The sequence below is a fragment of the Girardinichthys multiradiatus genome, chromosome 9, assembly GCF_021462225.1.
Source record: "Girardinichthys multiradiatus isolate DD_20200921_A chromosome 9, DD_fGirMul_XY1, whole genome shotgun sequence".
NCBI lineage: Eukaryota > Metazoa > Chordata > Actinopteri > Cyprinodontiformes > Goodeidae > Girardinichthys > Girardinichthys multiradiatus.
Window position 1 is genome coordinate 10,862,541 of NC_061802.1, and position 22,743 is coordinate 10,885,283.

The 22,743-nt window shown below is 40.0% G+C and overlaps 1 protein-coding gene across 3 annotated transcripts; it reads left to right on the forward strand.

Moving 5' to 3' along the window:
* The first annotated feature begins 5 nt into the window (after positions 1–5).
* On the forward strand, positions 6–22,517 carry rexo1 (REX1, RNA exonuclease 1 homolog). Of its 3 annotated transcripts, none has more exons than XM_047375415.1 (17): positions 6–126; positions 600–1,732; positions 4,981–6,803; positions 6,904–7,005; positions 10,275–10,485; positions 10,584–10,717; positions 11,068–11,205; positions 11,405–11,528; positions 13,187–13,312; positions 15,111–15,251; positions 15,336–15,449; positions 15,533–15,606; positions 16,236–16,346; positions 16,482–16,597; positions 16,680–16,818; positions 17,681–17,801; positions 21,491–22,517. In XM_047375415.1, the coding sequence occupies exons 2-17, from the start codon at positions 1,561–1,563 to the stop codon at positions 21,577–21,579; spliced, it is 3,735 nt and encodes a 1,244-aa protein (XP_047231371.1). In that variant the 5' UTR covers positions 6–126; positions 600–1,560; the 3' UTR covers positions 21,580–22,517. The 3 variants fall into 3 exon arrangements, with proteins under 3 accessions (XP_047231371.1, XP_047231372.1, XP_047231373.1); XM_047375416.1 differs by having other exon boundaries at positions 10,587–10,717; XM_047375417.1 differs by lacking the exons at positions 6–126; positions 600–1,732 and adding an exon at positions 3,335–3,459.
* The last annotated feature ends 226 nt before the right edge of the window (positions 22,518–22,743 follow it).

The following is a 22,743-nucleotide window of genomic DNA, read 5'->3' on the forward strand; positions in this document are numbered from 1 at the left end:
CACAGACAGCCAATTATTACCTCACCTGTCACCTGGTGCTGCACACCTGAGAATAACAGCAGGTGTGAAGGAGCTGATAAAAGGCCTGAGCACGAGACTGGCTGAACTTTGCCAGTGGATGTGCAGGTATGTATACAGATAAAATATGTATCTTTCTGCTAGTTTGACTGCTAAAACTGTGAGAACAAACGTGTTTACTGGAACTGACTATAAAATGCAGTTTTGCTTTACATACTTGCAGCAATCAAGAATGAAACTTCTATCTTGATATTTTGTGCCTTAAGGCTGGCAATCGCAACCTGCCTCATAAGTTTACATTCATCTGGTTTACATTTGAATATGTAGATATATTTTAAGGTGTTACTGATATGGTCTGAACAGGTGAACAAACTTTAGACATTTTGTTGCTTTACCCTTTAAGACTAAGTGTCCTGATTGGTTGTATATCTTTAAAGTAATTAATTTCAGGGGCCTTTGTTTTTGTTTTATGATCCTTGTACAGCTCATTTAAGCCTAACACCAAATTTATTTAAAAATAATCATCTCCCTTTTAATGATAAAGATACCTTCTATTGTTTTGCTTGATGTTTTGTCTTTAGTCTGTGTTCAGTGCTCTCTGAAGGCATATTGGAGCAGACCTTTTACGACTGGAACGGCTTCCTACTGTGGTCTTCAGCTTGGAAAGTCGGAGGAATCTGCAAAATCCAAACTTCATCCAGCTTTGTGTGTGTGTGTGTGTTGGATTGTGAGAGTATCTGGCCCAAGAGGGGAAACACATTTGTGTCAAACTGATGTTAAAATAAAAATGGCCGCTGCACACTAAACCGAGGGAAAGCTGCAAAATAACCAGTTTACAGCCTTTTCTAGTGTTTTGCATCTTGAATGAATTTAACATGATATTGTTTATTTGTGAAAATGAAGCCTAACAATCAGCTTGAGGTGCTAATATAAGTTAGCCTAGTCATGTTAGCATCTCTCACTGACTTCTAACTGGAACGAAGTTTGTCTTAGTTGACCTACAACTGTCCAATAAAGTAGCAGAGGATGTAAGGGGAATCCCATAAAAGCACATTTGCCCCTTTTTTTTTTTTTCTCCCCCAACGTTAGTAACAAAGCTTTGACCTCCAACCACAACATGAACAAGTGAACTAATTATATTAAAAGCCTTTCAGGTTAAACTATGGTCCAACTTACATTGGATCCCGGTCTAATTAAAAATGTGAAAACTCTCGCCTCTTGTATAATTATTAAAAACCAATGGCTAGATGATGTGTTGAGACGAACTATGAACCGATAAAATGAATCTACAATAAAACAAAGCTTTCAGCACAAATAAAGCCAGCGCTTGCAGTTTAGCTTCTTCTTGAACCTGGTGTCAGCGTGCCACCCCTCTGACGTGATCGAACGGCAACTCACGCGAGACTTCCGCTCTTCTCATCCAGTCTGTCATGGCGCCTTAGGGACGCTGTTATTGTTCCAGTTTGCTGGTTGTTTGGAACACTGACGCGGAATACAAAGCCCGTAGAGGACGTGCGGGCATGAACGGACCATCCGGAGATAATGTTAAGGTCCACCGGCTTCTTCCGAGGGATTGACTGTCCGTTTTACGCGGATTACGACGACGGCAAAGACGGTAGAAATGGGTGTAACAGACCGTACTGTCACTTCAGGCACAGCCGGCAGAGTCGGCCGTCCTACGGGGACGTTAAAAAGCTGCAGTCCGGACAAAAAGGTGCTTATTTAGTTAATTTTATTGGTGTCTTCTGTTAAGGTAAAAGTGACATTAATTAAAAAACGTGCTGAGACCTTCCATGTTCATCGTTATGAAGTGAATTTTTGGTATCGTTATTAGCTACGGTTCTGGTGATACTCTGTCATTTTAACCTAATGTGAAGTTGTGAAACACCGAGGAACATGTTTAAAGCTACTGGGTTGAAATTGACCCCACAGAAACATTAGAGCATCTTATGGTACAAAAATACTTTGATTACAAAGTGAACTGTATGGATTTATGATGCAACGGTGCTGGAGAAGTATTTCTAAAAACATTTGACTTAAATTTAAGTCCAGAAAGTTGTGATTCACTGAGTTTTTCCTTTAAATTGCCATAAAATCTAATTTAAATTGCAAATGTTTGAATTCATCTCCTTTATATTTAAAATCCCAGTGAAATATGAAGTATGAGGCTGTAACATAAGAAAATTAATGATTTTACGAGGCAGTGTAATTAATTAAAAGTGTCTCTGCAAACATGGTACATTATTCAGTTTGTGGCATATATGCTACCTCCTTTAGGCTTTAGTGTCACCGTTTTCACACTCTTGGTTTTAAGACTAATAGAAACACTGCTGCACACAGATGTGATGCCTTGGCCGGCAGCTGTGTGCTCAAGAAGGATGATGGCAGATATTTGAAACCTTTTATCAGCTGTCCAGTATATGAGGATACCTGTATGGCATGCATCATAAACCATTTTACTTTCTTCTACATCCTTAAATATGTAGCACATGGAAGTAATGAAGCCACGGACAATAATTCTGACTGCTGAAAAAAAATAAGTAAGCACACCCTCGGTTAAGCATTATCTTACTGCTATCATTTAAGTGTTAAAGTGCTCAGCCCATTGAGACTTCTGCACTTCTTTCTGCTGATTGTTTACCTCAGTTTGTGAAGAGAACTCTACTTTCTGTTCACACAAACAGGGGTAATGTTTTTGTTCCTCGTCCTCATGTACATGAAATGACTCGAATTATCTGTTTTAGGCTGTCTTAAAGAGTTAATCCTATTTAAAGTCAAAATTTTTTTTTAGACTAAATAACAACAATTTGTCAGTCTTCCTGTCCCTCGTTTCTTTCTCTGTGATGAAGTAACTGTCATTTTTTACTACATAAATGTCTGTCTCCTTCATTTTATTTAGAAGTCTTTTTTTTTTATTTCCAAGAATTTTCTTGTTAATAAAATAAAATATGTAGGTCTAGTTTTACTTGAGGGGCTCATTTCTGCAGATTCCCACATGTTTGAACTTTTATTCTCATGCCCTCTGATAATTAAATTGGGCTGCACAGTGATGGTGCAGTTGGCAACACTGTTGCCTTGCAGCAAGAAGGTCCTAGGTTCAAATCCCTGCATGGAGTTTACATGTTTTCCCCCTGCATGCTTGAGTTTTCTCCGAGCCCTCTAGCTTCCTCCCACAGTCCAACATCATGAATATAATTATTTAGTCTAAATTGCATTGCCCTCTGTTGCCCTCTGATAGACTGGCGACCTGTCCAGGGTGTACCCTGCCTCCTGCTGGAGATAGGCACCAGCCCCTGGGAGCTTGCAAGGATAAGCGGATATAGACAATAGCTGGATGGATGACAACGAAATTAATATGTACACCTGTAATCTAAGACATGTCTGTCTGCATATTAATGTCTTAAAATGAAAGTCAACAGAGTATTGTGCTGAACAGATGTGGTGGGTAGGCCTTTCCTTACTGTATAATGCACCCTATTTGCAGAAACTTTCATTTTGTCATTGTACAACCTCAAGCTGTAATGTATTTTATTATGATATTATGTGATGAATCAACATAACATTGTGCATAATTAGGAAGTGGAAAGAAAATCATTCAGTTTTCAGATCTTTTACAAGTAAAAATCTGAAAGGTGTGCCAGACTTTTACATTCATCCGCCATAAGTCAATACTATGGAGAACCATCTTTTACTGCAATTACAACTACGTGTTTTTTTTGATATGTCTTTATTAGCTGTGCACATCTAGAGACTGAAATTTCTGCCCATTCTTCTTTGCAAAATTACAACTCAGTCTGATCGGAGGGAGACTGTCTATAAGCATTAGTCTTCAAATCCTGCCTTAAACTCTCAAATGGGTTTAGGTCTGGACTTTGACTGGTCCACACTCTGATGGTATGTTTAGGGTCACTGTCCTGTGGCAAGTTGCACCTTCTCCTCAGCATCAACAGGTTCTTCCAGTATGGTTCATTAAAGCTGCTCGATAATAATAATAATAAAAACAAGTTCTAATCACCATTGTTTGGGTCGATATTTAAATTCTGAATAATCATTACATTTGGAAAAAACAATGCATTGTTTTCCTAAAAGAAGAGGGATCTGAAACATTTTCCTGACGGTTTTCCCCGACAGCTTTTTGTTCCAGTTTCCCTTAAAATAACTGGTGATTCAAATGGATAATATATAACAAACAAACAAAAATAAAATGTAAAAATACATGAATTAATAGCCACTAGTGTGATGCTGCTCCTCCTCCTCTCCTCATTCTGCCATCTTCTGCTGACTTTTCAAAAGAAGACCGTGTAAAGCAAGTTGTTTCAGCTGAACGAGGCCGAAACGGCACCATTCTTGAGACATTCCAAAATAAGAGCATACTTGCAAAGTTGGAATATACTAAAATATTGTAACTGTTTTTGTTTTTTTGACGATTACATTGTGATCATTTGATACCAAAAATAGAACTCAACGATACATTTGATTACCTGCACACATCATTCCCACCAACATGCCTTACTGTGGGGTTGATGTGTTCAGAGTGATGTGCACCAAGCAAATACTCATATGTTAAAGAATTACTATCGGCCGATACCGATGTTAATGCAGAATTATCATGCATCTATGGATTTCTGCAGCTCCTCCAGAGTTACCATGGCCTGTTTGGTATGCTCTCCTTGCCCAGCATCTTCGTGATGTTCTTGAGCAAAACTCTGAAGCCGTGACAGAACAGATGGAGTTATACGGAGATTAAATTAAACAGAAGTGGAACCGGTTTACAAACTAGTGGAAATCAGTTGGTTGCACTAGATTTTTTTTAGAGTATCAGCGTAAAGAGGACTGATTACACATGAAGGAACACTTTTCTTGCACGTAAAATTCTAATAAAATACACTGTAGTTGATGAGGTATTGATAATTTTTCTTTTCTTGTTTCTTTAATTAAAAGCTAAAAATATGTTTCTTGCAGATCAAGGTTACGATCCCTTCAACCCAGAAGTAGTTAGACCACAGGAGCAGCAGAATGGAAAGCTTGCTCCATCAGGAGACCTCAGCGGCGCTTTGGAGATGGTCAACAGAGCCATCGAGGAAGTCCGCAGCGAGGTGGAGTGGGAACAGCGTAAGCTCTCTCGCATTGGGGACGAACCTTACAGTCCCACTGAGAAGACCAGTTTGTCTTCATCTGACGCTGTTAAAAGCCAGGCGGTGGGCTCGCACTTGGCTTACGATCCTGGGAGCTATCAGATCACATCAGGAGGATACGATCCCACCCCCGGCTGCAGCAAGTACACCTTGGATTCAGACAGTCAGGGGTACAACAGCAGCTCAATGGAATATGTTCCCACTTCACTGAAAAAACCTCGGCCTCGGACACAACTCCCCTCTTCTCCCCAGAACCAGAAGTATTTGAACAGAACATCCTCTGCAAAGTGCAAATACACTCTGGACAATTCAAGACCTTCTACAGATATGGAGTATGACCCTCTGTCCAACTACTCTGCTGGTAGTGCTGTGAAAAACAAGAGAGATGAGGATTCTCATCCAGCTAAGACTGACTATAAGAAGGCGCACAGGCTAACAGGGACAGGTTTTTCAGATGAGGAGCGTGTTGCAGCTGGAAAAAAGCTGCAGCAGGCGAGTATAGACTTAAAAAAGTACACCATCTCCGACTCTGATGGGGAGAGTTCTGGAACAGAGTATCGACCCACCTCGCTTAGCAACCTCCAGCAAAGAAAGGCCAACATTGTGTCAGCTGGGGATGCTTTGGGGAAAGATACAAAAGACACGAGTAAAAATATAAAAGGTGCACTTACTCAGAGGAACAAGGAGGAGCTTGCACAGGACTTAGACACCCAGGAAAATACAAAACAAAAGGAGAACGTGAAAAAAAAGAAGGTGGGTGATCAAAGTGGTCATGGTAAAATTGGCACACCAGAAAAAATGCAAAATGCTGATAAAGAAGTAAAAAAATCATCCGGTGTTAAAAGTAGCAGCGGCAGCACCAGTAGTACAAAAGACAAAGGATCAATCAGGAACTCTAAACAAGACTCTGCAAAGAAGGAGAACAAGAACCAGGGCAAGAAAGATGATGGTAAAAACACAGTAAAGGTGAAGACAGATAAAGTTCAGAGGGAAGGCAGGGATGAAAAGAGATGTGACAGTAAGAATAAGACGGAGGAAAAAGTTAAGAGAGACTTAAGTCAACAAGACAAAGATGCACGAGAAAGCAAAAAATTCAGACCATCGGAGCGAGAGAAGGAAAAAGAGAGAAGCAAGCATAAAGACAGCCAACACAGAAACGGTAAACTTGACAGCGATAAAAACCAGAAGGACATCAAGAAAAGTAAAAGCTCCAGCAGCTGCAAGGGGAGCTCAGCTAAATTGAAGCAAAACGCCAGCTCATCAAAAAAGAAACTCGAAGACAAAAGTCTGAGTCTAAGCCACGCGGATCTGTTTGGAGATGAGAGCCCCGAGGAGGCCGAACTGATGGAGGTGGACTACGATGACGGGTCGGAGGAAGTCCTGGTGAGGAAATCAGCCGACGCATTAAAGAGGGGACGTCTGAGCAAAAGGAAAGCTTCGGAGCGCACTCCATCTTCCTCTGAGGATGACGCCGATCGCTACCTGGAACGCAGCGGGACAAGCTTGGAGGAGCCTGACAGCGGCAGAGTCGACTTTTCCATGTTTCAGGATGATCTGGATTTTGACTCAGATCCAATGGAAGAGTGTTTGCGGATCTTTAACGAATCCAACGATGTAAAAAAGGAGGACAAGGGAAGGCAAGCAAAGCAGGTACTGGTATATTTCATCTTCTTCTCTTGCACTTTTTATCATACTATAACTGACCAGTTAAATTTCAGCTCGGTAGTGATCTCTTCTTCTGCTCTTTCAGGTTTCTAGGGATTCAGAGGAGGAGAAAAGCACAGATGGCACTTTAACCACCCTCTTTCCCGGCCAGAAAAAGAGAGTGTCCCATTTTGTTGCCAAAGGAGATGTAAGTCAAGCACTTTGGATCATTTTAGTGGCAATGATATATTTTATTTATTGTTCAAAGTTTGTCACTCCTGCAGCACAGCTCCTGTTAATAATGAATCTTTTGAAGGCTTCCTACCATCCTGAGAAAAGGGGAGAAATGTAGAGTTGGCTTTGGATGTTCTCCAGGTCTGTTTTGTATGGAGAAACATTTGAGTTTCCATATTTTTCCTGATTATGGTAATTGTTTTTTATTTCCCAACCAAACCAGTTCCAGTGTTATTTCAGAACCATTGTTTTTGTTTCCACTTCATTATGGTCTGCTTTCTTTAGAAGTCGGAACCAGAGTTCTAAGACTTTATGGATAATTTCCAATCACTGATTTTTGTCCAGTTCTTCCCCTGTCAATAACAAAGTGAACCACTTCAGAACTATAAATACCGACCGTTTTGTTAACTAGTTGTCAAGAAATATTGAATTTTTAAATGTAACTCAACTACCATCAAGTGTTTGTGATAAATGGAAATTACAGCAAGTCGTCTTTGTCCTAAAGCAGAAAAGCAGCCCCCAGACCATCACACGACAAGTACAAATTCTCTGCAGTTGTTGTTAGTAGAATACATGTATAAAAGCTTCACTTGCATCAAAATATCTGTTGTAAATTTAGAGAAAGGTTTAGTATTTTTGCACAAAACTTTCAGCTAGCACTCTGTAAACCTTGCATTATTATTACATTACTGCTCCTTTTTTATTTAAACAGTGCTTAATATAGTTTCTTATCAGTTGATCTAACAGTCACTTAACATCAGAAAATATAACAAAAGATTTATTTGTTATACATCCAACAAAATGTCAGCTAAAGGAAGTGCAGTAAAAGTAAATAGAGCAGAGAGTAAGTCATTTTTGTAGGTGCGTCTTGCATATCCTTAAGAACGTCTTCCTACACTGTGAAAATGGAAAACCATCAATGCTTCTAAACTTTATTCCTTATAAATTTGCAGAAAAGACAAAAATCAGAATTTCTTAAAGAATTTTATCAAACAAGCTTTTCATGTTACCTACATGCCAAACATGGCTGTAGTTATAGTTTTAATTAAAGTATTTAAGAAACCTAACATGATTTTAAAACGGCTGCACAGTGGAGCACTTGGTAGCAATGTTGCCTTGCAGCAAGAAGGTCCTGGGTTCGAATCCTGGCCTGGGGTCTTTCTGCATGGAGTTTGCATTTGTGGGTTCCCTCCTGGTGCTCTGGTTTTCAGTCCTAAAGCATGATATGTTTGGTTTATTGGTGTCTCTAAATTGCCCTTAGGTCTGAGTGTGTTCTTGATTGTTTGTCCTGTGTGTGTCTGTGTTGCCCTGTGATGGACTGGCAACCTGTCCAGGAAGTACCCCCCTCTCACCCAAACTTCTCCCCCACAACCCTGCACAGAAAAGTGGGCAAGGACAGCAGATGGAAGACTTTAAAACATTTTATTTAAATGCAAACCCTTCACAATATTTTGGACAAACGTGTCAGCTACAATGTAGTCCTGCATTAAACTATGACAAGCCTTTTCAATTTTACCCTTAATGGGAACATAGTTTTACAGAATAAATTTCTGTTGTGCCAAAGGAGAAATTTAAACCAAAAAAACTAAAAAAAAAAAAAAAAAAAAGCAGTAGGTCTCAGTAATTTTCTCCTTTTATTGTTCATTTGTATGAAACATTTGCTGTTGCGTGTAAAAAATAGTAGAAATAAAAAATAGTCTCAAAACCTTTGGAGGAATCGAACGTGAAATCCGTCAAAAATAGAAGGATGCAATGTATGTAGACAAATAAGGTTTCCAAAAGCAACATTTGTTGTTTGAGGTGTACAGCCCAGGCTGGACAAGTAGTCCTAAAGTGGGGCCGACGTTGCAAACAATGATGACATTATGAAAACAATGGTGGGCTTTGTGTTGGTAGAAGAACAGGAACATCTGAACCTTCCACTGGATTAGAGGGACTTTAGTAAAGTAAGTAAGTAAGTAAGTAAAATGTTATTTATATAGCACCTCTCAAGACACAGATCACAAAGTGCTTCACAACACTAATACAAGGCACAAGAGGAAAGAGAGGAAAATCCCCTGAAGGATGACATTTACTCCACAACATGCGGTGACATTTTGATTTCCAAATTCAGGTGGAGTTTTAGGAGGTGGAAACACAAATAAACAAGGAAGTGAGTGAAAAAAAGATATGAAAATATGTAAATCAGAACTCCAGGGATTTTCCCTTCATTTGATTTACTGGAAAACTCAGAAGCAGAGTCACAGTTATGTTAAGAAGAAATTAGGCCATATTTTAGTTCGAGGTTTTACACAGCAGTACATAATAAGAAAAGTCCCTCGTCTTTACCAGATTTTAAAATGATTTCAATCTGACCACAAGTTTCCACCATGCCATTATTTATTACCAGAGAAAAGAACCACAAGTAGAAGAGCTGTGTGCAAATACATTCAGTACACCTTTACACGGGGCAACTGTTGCTCAGTAAAATCCGAATGTTGCAATCCAACTGTTGTGGGTTCAAATTCTGCTTCCTCCAGCCACATGTCGATGTGCCCCTGGGCAAGGCAACCTAACCCCACTGCCAACCTGTGCAGCAGTGTTTGAATGTGAGTGCAATTGGGTGAATGTGAATTTAGTGTGAAGTGCTTTGAGGGTCGGTATGATGCAAGTATGCTGCTGAAGTCAGAAGTCCGGCTGAAGTTTGCTGTGCGAGCTCTGAGCTTAGTGTGCAATATGGCGGCGCGTGTATAAAATGTTGTGAAGGCGACCAATATAACCGGTCTGCACGATCATGTGATTACATGAGTGAAAGTTGCGATAAATAAATAAGGAAACTGTGTTAATGTCTTTCTGCTATGTGTTCACTGCAACTATAGACCTCAGATAAGGAGCCGTATATCCATCTACTGGGAAAATAATCCTTATTTCCATAGTTGCTGCCTTTTTGGCACGGAAACAACTTAGTTGTTGTTTCTTATTGGCATTGCCAACTAATTACCTCTTTACCATCTAAAGCTTTTAATGCTGCGTTAAACAATAAGTTCAATATTCTGATTTTAAACACATTTTTCTATCCATATTTAGCCTTTTCTGAGCTGTACTAAGAATGAATGACTCATAATTTAAGAGATCAAATAAAAATGCAAGTGCACGTTTGTTAGTGTAATTTATTATAGCATACGCAGACCCTGCACAGGTATCTATAAATACCGACTCATTTCAGGATCACGCTATCATGACTTGTATGTTTTTACTTTCCAGACTGATGCACCTTCAAAGACAGTGATCCGCCCTTACAAGAGGCCCACACCTCAGGAAGTCTGCTTCCAGCGTATGCAGCTGATGCAGCAGCAAGCTGCTCAGCTGTCTGCTTCAGTCCAAGCTGCTTCACAGAGCTCACCCTCCACCTTTTCTGGAGAAAAGAAGAGAATAGCTCACCGGCCCAACCCACAGATCACCTCCTCTAAGACGAGTACGACAGTGTCTTACCTCAGATTGAGCTGTGAAGTGAAGGTTTGTGCTTAGCTCTATAATTAGTGCACTGAAGTCACATGTGGATGTTTGTCCCAGCAGGTCCAGCACATAGAAAACCAGCTGCCAGTGAGACCCCTCAGGGAGTGAAGAGCCAAACCACAGCTGGCATTCTGTCCAAGACCTCATCGACGGTCGTGCAGAAGAGGACGGCACACACACCCACCATGAAGGTGCCAAAGCTATTTTAACTACTTCCATCAGGCAATTTTTGATGCCTCTTGCAGCCATCTTGTGCCTTCAAAATGTCCTAAATATTCACTCTATTTTCTTCCAGATGTTTGCACATGTTTTTTTATTTCTATACAGGGTTCATATGAGTGCTAGAAATTTGTGAAAGGGGTTTTTAAAAGGGTTAGGAACATCCTCGCATTTAGGCCTTGAAAAACGTGACCGGCTACATGGAAAAATGCCAAAATTCTGTCTGTGAGGAATGTTTAAACCTTTTACTCTTGTTTAAAGAGGTAAACTGCATACTCAGTGACTCGATGTGTTTTTTCTGCATGTTTCTCTTTTTTTTTAGAGCAAGTCTATGAAGCGTCCTGTCATCCCCACTGAGTTTGGGGCAAAAGTTCCCACCAACATCCGCCAGCGCTACCTCAACACCTTCATAGATGAATGTGTCAAGTTTTGCCCGACGGAGGAGGCTGCATTTCAGATGGTTTGGACATTATTTGGACTTTTCATGTTGCTGCTTCGCTATACGTTTAAATTAGAGCCAGTTTGAGTAATTTGTATCGCGTTTATTAACAGAATTTAAATGAACCATTGAGAGAAGGTTGTTGTTTTAATTATATGTTGATTTTGGTGGATTCTAAGATGACGTTTTCACATTAAGAGGCGTGTGACTCTTGTTTTAGGCCCTTGATGAGGAGAAGCTGGTGTATGACCGCAGTAGCAGTAAAAACATCTACCTCAACGTTGCTGTCAACACGCTGAAGAAGCTTCGAGGCAAAAGCAGTTCGTGTTCGTCGCCTGTCAACAGTATGTACTCTCAGTTCCCGTCTGAAAAGCGCACCCACCCTGATTAAAATCTTTTTGTGGCATAACAAAATCACACCATAATTAATCGTTTCACTTTTTCCTCTTTTATTGTGCTTATATGCTTTGCAATCCATCTAAAAACCAACTATGTCAAAGAAAATCAAATATAAAGTGTGTACATCCTCACAGTAATACTTTTCTACTTAAAAGTGTTTTAAATCCACAATTGGAGCTACAGTCAAAACTCTGCGTCACTACAGATCACTTTAAACACACCATCTCAGCAGTGGAAATGGTGGTGGCAGCATCATGCTGTGGGGATTGTTGTTTTTTTCAGCAGGAGGAAGGAATCTGGTCAGAGCAGATGGGAAGGTGATGATGGAGCTAAAAACAAGGAAGCCTGGAAAAACAACCTGCTGTAAAAGACTTGATACTTGGGCGAAGGTTCATGTTCCACAAGGACAACCATCCTAAACATCTAGCCAGAGCTGCAATAGAAGAGTTTAGATTTGAGCATATTAATGTGTTAGAATGGTCTAGTCCACATATGTCAAAGTCAAGCCCCCTGGATGATATTTAATTACTATTAGAACCGACCCGCAGGCCACAGCCTCCCACTGGCGTTTTGCACGCACCAACACTACATTCCCCACAATGCAATGGTAGTCCGCGAAGTCACTGTAGCGCGCACAAGCGGCTTCATTGTTCATCAGCAATCACAGCAGAGATCAATTTTCAGGTGCCCTCCTCCTCAAACATGGCTAAATGTAAGGTGGACGCTGAGAACAGGGGGTTTCACGCCAGGTGGGAGGCAGAGTACATGTGTGTCTTCTGTGTGGAGAAAGTTTGGCAGTAATGAAAGACTATAATGCAATATAAAGTTTATAATGCACACACTTTTATTTATGTATTCAACTTAATATTAAGAAACATACTTTGTTTTTCAAACCAATTACATTTTTAGCTGTTTGCCTGTTGAAAATGTTTCCCCTTGAGGTTACTGACAGAGCCATAACAAAATATTGCTTTATTCATTTAATTATTAAATAATGTACTCTGTGTTAGGTCTTGGTTCAATAGGCTATGTGCAATCATTTCAATATGTTTTAATAAACATTGAACCAGTCTGGCCCTTGGCTTGTAGCAAATTTGGTTTTTTGGCCCTCGGTGTATTTGACTTTGACATCCCTGGTCTAGTCAAAGTCCAGACTTAAAATCCAAATAACGACCTGTTGCAATACAATGAAAATTGCTGGTCACATGACCTTTCCATCCAACCTGACTGAACGTGGTCTATTTTGTAAAGAGGAATGGGCAAAATGTCAGTCTCCTGAAAACCCCAAAGAGCTTGCAGCTTCAACAGCAGCAAAATGTATTGTTCTATCACACAAAACCAAAATAAAATACGTTAGTGGTTTTATGAGGTACAACTACTTTTTGCAAGCACTGTATTTAATAATATGGATTTTACTTGTTTCTTTTGCACTTCTGCATGAGGAGATCATTGCTTCCAGCATTATTTGAACTTATTTACAATAAAGACAAGAATGCAGATAAATAATTATTACTACTGAAATAGGTATTTGCTTATTTCCATTTGTGTTTAGATCTGTGATTGCTGTATGAATGTCAATGGGGCTGCTTTGTATTTTCTGCAGAGGTCTCTGGGTTTGGAGCAAAAAGGAGGGCACAGTCCCATGAGGAGGTTCTGGGAGGTCGTCTTGCAGCCACGACCAGCTTCACTGTCAACAGGTCGGGTAAACAGCTGGAGGAGAAGCTGTCTGGTAAGAAATAGATGATTCTACAGTGGCCTCTATTTACGATCACATGACCGATGTGCTCATTTCTTACTTCGTGTTTATTTTTCTGGGCTCAGCTCTTAATATGTCACTTGATCATATGCTTAGCAGCAGAAAGTAGAGATTATATCTTTAATAAGTCATAAAATAACACACTGTAGAAGCAGTTTCACTGTGACAACCTCCAGGTCCTGTTGACCATCTCACTAACCAGCACCCCATGATCCCACGTCAGACTGTAAGTGTTAACTGTGCTTCAGTTTAGCTGAATAACAAAAACATTACGTGGTTCAACCTTTTCTGATCCCAGAAACCCAAAGAGCTTCTTCCATTTTGTTTGTCTCTGATAAAATCAAATTAATGTACCTTAAGGATGTTATCATAATATATTCATAAAAATCAACAATTTAATGAAGAAGATGTGTACACATACAAGCATGGTAAAAAGAAAGTACACCTTTCAGTTTTAGCTCTTTTTCGGGACATAATAAGAAATTGGATGGTCTCTAACAAGTAATTAAATCTAACCTCAAAATGTTTTGTTTTGCCTTGCCATTATTTATCAAATGAAGATGAGGCCAAAATAGTACAATTGTGTGTGCAAAAACTAATGCACCCCTGCTGCTACCATGGGATTTAAAAGGAAAAGCAGCATCCAGGTGCTTCTATTTAAATTTGTTTGATGAATGGATCATCAGCAAGTGTGACCACTTCTATAAAAGCAGGAGTTTAGACAGTTGGCTTCTCTGTTGTGTGTTAACATGAAAGGAAAGACATCAGCAGTAACCTCAGAGAATGGATGTTCATCCATCCTGGAAGGGTTACAAGCTCATTTCTAAACTATTTAAAGTCCATCTCTCCACTGTGGTAAAGGTTACCCAGAGGAAACCTTTACCGCAGTCTGACCGTTGCCGATCTTTCTTCAAGTGGACTTCCCTGCAAATGGACCTGAAGGTCTGACAGTACAAAACACCCTAGAGCCCGATCTTAGATTCTTCAGGCCTCAATTAGCAAGTTACATTTTAAAGTTCATTAGAGTATAATTAGAATAAGACTGAATTAGTATGATTTAAAGGAGAAAACCAGTTCTCTCTAAAATAAATATGGCTGCATAATCCCCTTTCAACAGATAAGACCATAGTAGAGATGTTTGACTATAAGGAGAAGCGCCATGGTTGGAGAAAACCAAAAACAACACATCAGCACAAATGGCTCATAGCAACTTTCAAGCACGGTGGTTGAAGGTTATGATTTGGGCCTTTATGACCTCCTCTGTACACCAAATATTCAAGAGCCAATTATGAGATCATCTTTCAGCTAAAGGCCAAAATCAAGTCATTGCGAGTAGAGTGAGTCCCCACCCATGTGAGAGTGAAGTCAAACGGAAAGTGACTTTATTGCTGCTACAGGTTGTTCTACAGTTAATGAATCATAGCGGGTACTTAACTTTTTCACAAACCTTTCCATTTTGCTTTCTTAATTTTTTAATATAGACAATCTCTCATGTTTTTTTTAGAGCTACACAATATGTATCTAATCACAGCCAATCACAATATCAGTGTGTGCGCAGTATTGCAAATAAATGAAGGCAAAAGAGAGATAACCGTAATTGATATTGGAAAAAAAGCATTTTTATTTTCGGTCCTTGTTAACCTTTTAATAAAACACAGGCACCCAGAATAAAACAGCTTTATTTAAACTTGATCATCTTAAAAATGTCCTGCATATTTCACAAGGACATCTTGTGGTAGTTTAAGACAAATGTCTGTCTGTGTTTTTATAGGAGCCATCCTGTACAGGAAGCTGAAGGCGTACCTGATGACAGAGGAACTGCTGCAGGAGCACGGATACCCGAGGCCAAACCCTGAGGCTTCTGGCAAGGCCATCATTTATAACCTACCAGAGAAAAAGATCACCCCAGACCGTGAGTAACAGAGCCCATTTTACCCATGCATTTTATATCAACATGATGTTGTTTTACTAAAGGATTCTGCAAATGTTCCTCCAGCATTCAACAAGATATGCTGTCGCTGCGGTGCAGAGTATAAGATCAATGTCAACGGCAACTGCGTACGGAAAGAGGAGTGTAGCTATCACTGGGGGCGTTTACGCAGGCACAGAGGTAACTGTTTTCAATGTTTTCACATATTCTTTTTCATCTGATTCAGTCATCTTTTCAACATGTTTTATTCATACTTCTCTCAGTCGCTGGAGGCTGGGAGACGACATACAGCTGCTGCTCGGCCAATGTAGGAGCTCCTGGATGCCAAATAGCGAAGGTAGCACAACAGTATGAGAAAAGTATTTAATGTGCCCCAATTTGGAAAACTTTTGTCCAGGAAATGGACTGAAAGACATGTCAATAAATAGTCCGATCCTGTTGGAAATGCTTGTTTTATTCAGAAATAAAAATAATCATCCAGACATCAGATTTATTGTTGTTCACAAAGGAGCAATTAACCGTAACCAAGACATTGTATTTTTTCTTAAGACTGTAACTGTAGTTATTTATGTATTAATTAGTATATTTATTTAGCTATTGTTATTTATTTATTAGTTTGTATATTTATGTAACTATATTTTATTTGATTTTTTTATGTATTTATTTAAGTACTGTTTATTTATTATTTTGTTTGTTGAACATTAGTAATTTATTTATGTATTTAACTGTATTTATGAATTAGTATATTTATTTAACTATTGTTATTTACCATAAGAAGTTTAACTTGCTCTTATTTTATTCATTTTTTCTTGTAATGTTAAATTAATCAAGATATTGTTATAGATACTGAGGAAATCGTCTTTTAAGCCCTCGTCGATCTCTCTACTTCCTATTATTCCCTGTGTAATATTTAAGGATTTGATTAAACGTTTTTTTGGTGCTCGTCATCTTTCTGTATTTCCACAGCAACACGTTCAGGACGGCCGTAAAGAGTCACTGGACGGCTTTGTTTCGACATTCAGCAAGCCGCTGCCCCCGGACGGAAACGGAGGAGTGTTTGCTTTGGATTGTGAGATGGTGAGTTCGACTGAAACAGCATGAAGCTTTTCATCAACTACAGGTTTTGTCTGCAGCGCCGTTAACATTAATTCAGTTTTTTCTTTTTGTTCAGTGTCACATTTAATTAGATTTTTTTTCTGCCTGTGTGATCAGTGTTATACGAAGCAGGGTCTGGAGCTGACCAGGGTGACGGTCATCAACTCAGAGATGAAAGTTATCTACGACACCTTTGTCAAGCCTGAGAGCAAAGTAGTGGACTACAACACACGGTGAGGACTCCCAGCACCATCCTTAAATGATTGTAGGTGTGCACTCCTAGAGTCAGGTGTGTATAAGCTGCGTCTCTGACAGATTCTCTGGCGTCACTGAGGAGGACTTGGAGAACACCACCATCACTCTGAGAGATGTTCAGGCTGTGCTGCTCAACATGTTCAGGGCTGAGTCCGTCCTCATTGGACACAGTCTGGAGAGCGACTTGCTCGCACTCAAGGTGAGCTTCGTCTTCTTCATCATCTTCTCCAGCTGCTTGTTGTTTAAGTTGCATGTGCATTACATAAACACCTCATTCAGATATTATATATAAAAATCCAGTATGGAATAATCTGATATCTCATAGATATTCTTATTTACTTTTAATAAATTAGAATATCTTCAAAATCATCTCATTCAATCATCTCATTGTATAGTCATTACATTCAGCTATTAATGTATTTCATGTTTATCTCTGTAGTTGTGATAATTTTGTGTGGTGGAAAAAGGGTACAGATGCTCCCCCAGTAGCCCCCAACGTATTTTACATGAAGATCTGCACCATAAAAACAGTCACCTTTGTTTTTAATTCCTTTGTATAGAGATTCTGTTTCAATGTCTGTAGCACCAACTTGTAGTTATTTGCTTATTCCTCACAATGTGCTGGATTATGCAACATTTAGGTAGAGAGAATTACTCAGTGTTTGTAGAATTACTTATTTTTATGTTGATGTATTTACACAGATTTTAAATGATTAAATTCTATTTAATTTGTATTTAATTTTAAAAATCACTTAAAAAATAGTTTCTGCTCCCTGGTCCATCCTGAAAAAGAGATTTTATACTCAATGAGGTTTTTACCTGGTTAAATCAGTTATTTTAAACTGAAATCTGTAAACGTACCTGTAGGAGGACAAAAAACGCTGCCTTAACAAATATTTGCATAGTTAAGTTTCATTGATGCACAGATTGATCATTTCTGTTTCCGTAATGTGTTCAGGAAAAATGATCCACTAAATAAATCCACTAAAAACAAAGAGATGTTTAAAGAATAAAATTTATCTTGAAGAACAACAAGCTGACATGGTTTGTCTTTATTCCAGCTCATCCACGGTTCAGTTGTAGACACGGCCATCGTGTTCCCTCACCGCCTTGGTCTGCCCTACAAACGTGCCTTGAAGAACCTGATGGCCGATTACCTTAAACGCATCATCCAGGACAACGGTGAGATAAACCGGCATCAAACTGTGGAAAGTTTTTTTTTTTTTTTTTTCAAGATGTGCAATTATAACAACTCTCCAATAGCTGGTCAATTATTTATTTCTTATACTTCATCTCACCAAATCTTACACTGTTGGAAAGCCTGTTTATTTCTCCTTAAATTGTGCCACATTTGTAAGGAAACTTCATTTCTGGGTTGAGCCTCAGAGTTTAGCTGCCTTTTTAAAAACCTGCTGAATCCTTTCTGCCAGCGCCAAACAGCCTGTTCTGCTTTTGACTCTTGTTTGTTGTTGTTTGTTGTATCAAAAGATTAAAGTTTGAAGAAACTAGAGATTCTGGCAATTTAACCAGTATTGGTCACAGGTCTGCCAGTCCGGTTGTGTTGGTCACTCTGGCACAGAGATGATCCTACAAGTGTCAAACGGGGTAGAGGTCAGGACTGCAGGCAGACCATTCCACCCGATTCACAACCAAACAATGGAGGTCGTTTCTGATCCGGGCTTTGTGAGGGCGAGCAGTGACTTCTTGGAGGACGAAGTTCTGACCCTATGATTGGAGCTATGGGATTGCAACTGGTTGCAGAACCTCATAACCGCATACCTCCAATGATGAGGCTTGTTTTCCAGTGAGGGAAGTGCTGGCCCACACCTTCACATTGCCTCCAAACAAAGCTGTTTGGCGTTAGCAGGGAGGATTTGGAAAGTATTTTATACTGGACTCCACTTCTCAACCCGTAAACATGTCTTCCTCAACAAAAAAGTTCCACCAAACACATATGTTATTACATTTTGTTTTAAATATACAATAATTTGACAAACCACGTTGTTATATTTCAACAAAACTTCGACCCAACCAATTAATCAAATGAAAGAGATCTAATTAAAATGGAAGCAATGATTTCAAACCTGTAAATGTTGGAGAAGGTGCTCCACAGGAACCTTTCGTTTCTCAGATGATCTGAATAATCTTCAGTGGTAAAACTGATAAAGTACAACCTGCTTTTTTTTACCTCCACTTTGCCCAAGTCACCAGCAGATGTCGCTGCTGCTTTAGAGGCTTTTCCTTGTTTAGTTCCAACTCTCCAAATCATCTTAGCTTTCCATATCTTTGCATTAGCTTTATTCATCCTACTTGCTTTGCTTTTCCCTCCAGATTCGTTGTAGACTTTTTCGTTTGTTTTCTAACTCTGCTTAAAGAGAGGTCTTTTATTATGATAACATACTCTGTTTAGGAGAACTTTAAGCTATATTTAAATGGTGATTTCTGATTTTAGCAGTCCATGGTTTTATACCAGTGTAAATGTGAGCATTTATACATCTGCAGCCCGAAGGGAACAACTGATCAGAACATGGCTCTGTCTGACACAGCAACAAATTAAACCAGACTGTCCAGCGCAATATTGTGCAGAAGTACAGGGATCAAAATTATTTCGCACCCTTTCTCTGACGTGTACAGCAGAGTTCCTCCAGCTGATCCAAGGCAGACCCATCTATCCTTCATTACCCCTGAAGTAGCTGAAAGGTCCCTGTGTCCAAGAACCCCAGCGTTGATAGGACCTATCCTCATTTAAATGCAGCATCACCACATAATGATATGCTTTGGAAATCACCTTAAATGATTGGAAATGTATCCCTCCCTCTGTCACAACTGTGTATAATAAAATACATTTTTTTAGAAGCTCTAAGGTTTTTGTCTAGTATCATCCATTTTGTGAGTAATTAGGCAAGTGTGCAATCTTATTATTTTCTGGTAATGTCTCCAAAAATATTGAAGCAATGACACTACTTTGCGTACCCCATGAAATGTTTGCACAATCAAAAGAAAAATCATTAAATTGAAATCTATTTATTTATATGGCACCAATTCACGACAAACGTCATCTCAAGGTAATCTCAATCCAAAAATATAGACTGATTCAAATTCAGATAAAGCCATTTTAATTCCACCCTAAATGCAGAACAGTGAAGCTAATTTCGGTTTAGTAGGCGAGTCGGTAAAAAAAGTTTACTATAAAAGAAAGTCTAGTCGATTTCATCCATTTGTTGACTTTACAGCAATCCCTCATACTGAGCAAGCATTTAGTGACAACAAACAGGAAGAACCCCTTTTAATAGGAAGAAACCTGCAGCAGAACCCAGCTCAGTGTGAGCAGGTTCTGCTGAGACTGACAGGGAAGGCGCACAAAAACCACAGAAGCACTGATCCACTAGAACTTTCTATGTTAAAGAAAATTTACCAAAGCCTTTCAGTGGTTACATCTAGGAGAGAAACACAACTAAACAGGCAAGCTCTGGACCTAAAACCTATGGGAGGAAAAACGGTAGATGTAGTTAGTGGCAGCAGAAGCTCCTTCAATGGCTTTGTTTAGAAGAGAGAGGTTAAACACAGAAAGGCCATCCGGTACAAAGGTATAGAGGTACATCCGGTACAGAGACTGGCCATCCGGTCCCTGTACGAGCGGAGCAGGAGTTTGGTTCGCATTGCCGGCACTAAGTCGGACCTGTTCCCGGTGCATGTTGGACTCCGGCAGGGCTGCCCTTTGTCACCGGTCCTGTTCATAACTTTTATGGACAGGATTTCTAGACGCACCTAGGGCCGGAGGGGGTCTGGTTTGGGGACCAGAGGATTTCGTCTCTTCTTTTTGCGGATGGCGTGGTCCTGCCAGCCCCCTCTAGCCAAGACCTACTGCATGCGCTGTGGCGGTTTGCAGCCGAGTGTGAAGCTGCTGGGATGAAGATCAGCTCTTCCAAGTCCGAGGCCATGGTTCTCAACCAGAAAAGGGTGGCTTGTCCCCTTCAGGTTGGAGGGGAGTTCCTGCCTCAAATGGAGGAGTTCAAGTATCTTGGAGTCTTGTTCATAAGTGAGGGGAGAATGGAGCGGGAGATCAACAGACGGATCGGTGCGGCTGCCACAGTAATGGGAACGTTGTGCCGGTCCGTTGTGGTGAAGAGAGAACTGAGCCGAAAAGGGAAGCTCTTGATTTACCGGTCGGTCTACGTTCCTACCCTCACCTATGGCCATGAACACTCCCTTAGAGATAGGGTGAGGAGCTCGGCCATCCGGGAGGAGCTCGGAGTAGAGCCGCTGCTCCTCCATATTGAGAGGAGCCAGTTGAGGTGGTTCAGGCATCTGTTTTGGATGCCTCCTGGACGCCTCTCCTGGGAGGTGTTCCAGGCCCGTTCATCCTGGAGGAGGCCCAGGGGACAGCCCAGGACACTCTGGAGGGACAATATATCTCGGCTGGCCTGGGATCGTCTTGGGCTCCTCCGGAAGGAGCTGGAGGAGGTGTCTGGGGAGAGGGAAGTCCGGGTGTCTCTACAGAGTCTGCTGATCCCACAACCTGGTCCCAGATTGAGCGGAAGACGATGAGTACGAGTACGAGGTTAAATCCAGAAAGACAGACCCAAGTGTCTCAGCTTTAGCTATAATCAAAATATCACCTGAAATCTCACACAGTTAAACATCATCTTCTTGCATCAAATTGATGCATCCTGATGTATCCTAACATTAGTATGAAAATGACATAAACATACCTTTCTGCCACGTGCATGTTGGAGAAATGCATGTAATGGTGCGAGGGGTTCACGTAAACTAGGATGAACAGTTTAAAACATTACTTACAGTTTTTTAAATAATTTCTTCCGTAATGTTCAAATGAAGTCTCTGCTGACTCGTTGTTCTTGTATTCCCAGTGGAGGGCCATGACTCCAGTGAAGATGCATCCGCCTGCATGGAGCTGATGATCTGGAAGATTAAAGAGGATGCAAAGGTCAAAAGATGACCCCCGACCCTCCCACTCGGCATTCATCAGTATGACCTCCGACCTCGGTGTCGGTTCCAGAAATACTCCTGGAGGTGGACTTTTGCTCTCAGAGAGTTTCAGCCAAATATGGAGAGGTGAGGGAGCACAAAACAGCACAGTTGGTTGTTGGGGAGGAGATCGGTGATTTAAACTGGATCTCACAACCATTAAAGCAATAGGAACCTGAATTAATGTTGTTTTCTAGTATTACTACTTTAGATTTAAATTATGTTAGCTGAGAAGTATTTTTGTTTATTTGAGCAGAGTTTGTTTAAGGCCTCAAAGCTGATGAATATAACCTCTCTATGGGTGAACTTGAAAAGCAGAGGCATTGTCTGAACTGTACTGATTGACATATATATAATATTCATGCTGGGCTGTGTCTCCAGCATACATTGCACTATAATATAAATGCTCTTGTTGTACAGGGCCAATGTCCGAGGACCTCATATATGCTGTGATGTATTCACTTCTAATATTAAAGAAAGTTATTTCTTCTTAGTTACACTGAAGTGCATTAATGCCTTAGTCTATCAGCGGTTTGTATAAATAAATGCTCTGTTTTTTCACTCGCACCTAGTTTTCTATCACTGATGTGCTTATTAATGTAATCCGTTTTTTAAGCAGAAAGGAACAGCCTCTACATCTAGGTATTGGGTTTAGTTGATAGTTGATTGACTAAATGTATTTAAAAGTTCAGGCCGAAAACACATTAAAACCACCAACGTCTCAGTCTCTGCATGAAGAAAACTACAGGAATCTCTCTGACTAAATCATTTCCAGTTATGAGTTAATCTGCACTGTTTGACAGTGACTGAAAATACACAGTAGAGCTGTAAATATGCTGTAAAGAGTTTACTTTGTACTTGTTAAACCTTTGTTTATCTTTTTTTAGTAAAATGTCTGATAAAAGAAAAGTTTTCTGTGTTGTTTCATTCTTCATATCTCCTTTAAATCACTGTTTTAACTCCATATTTGTCATGGACCCCAAACACATGTCATGTCTCGAGTAGGGCTGAAACAATTTAGAGGATTAATCGTGATTAATCAATTGTTGAAATAATTGTCAACTAATTTAGTAATCGACTAATTGTTAACTGGGGTATACAGTCATTAAAACGTGTCGTTTGCTGAAAGAACAAC

Bases quoted from the DNA above. Each gene is read 5' to 3' on its own strand.
- rexo1 (XM_047375415.1), top strand. From the start codon at position 1,561: ATGTTAAGGTCCACCGGCTTCTTCCGAGGGATTGACTGTCCGTTTTAC. The intron at 7,006-10,274 runs GTAAGTCAAGCA...TTTACTTTCCAG, and splicing joins ATTTTGTTGCCAAAGGAGAT to ACTGATGCACCTTCAAAGAC. The intron at 17,802-21,490 runs GTGAGATAAACC...TTGTATTCCCAG, and splicing joins ACGCATCATCCAGGACAACG to TGGAGGGCCATGACTCCAGT.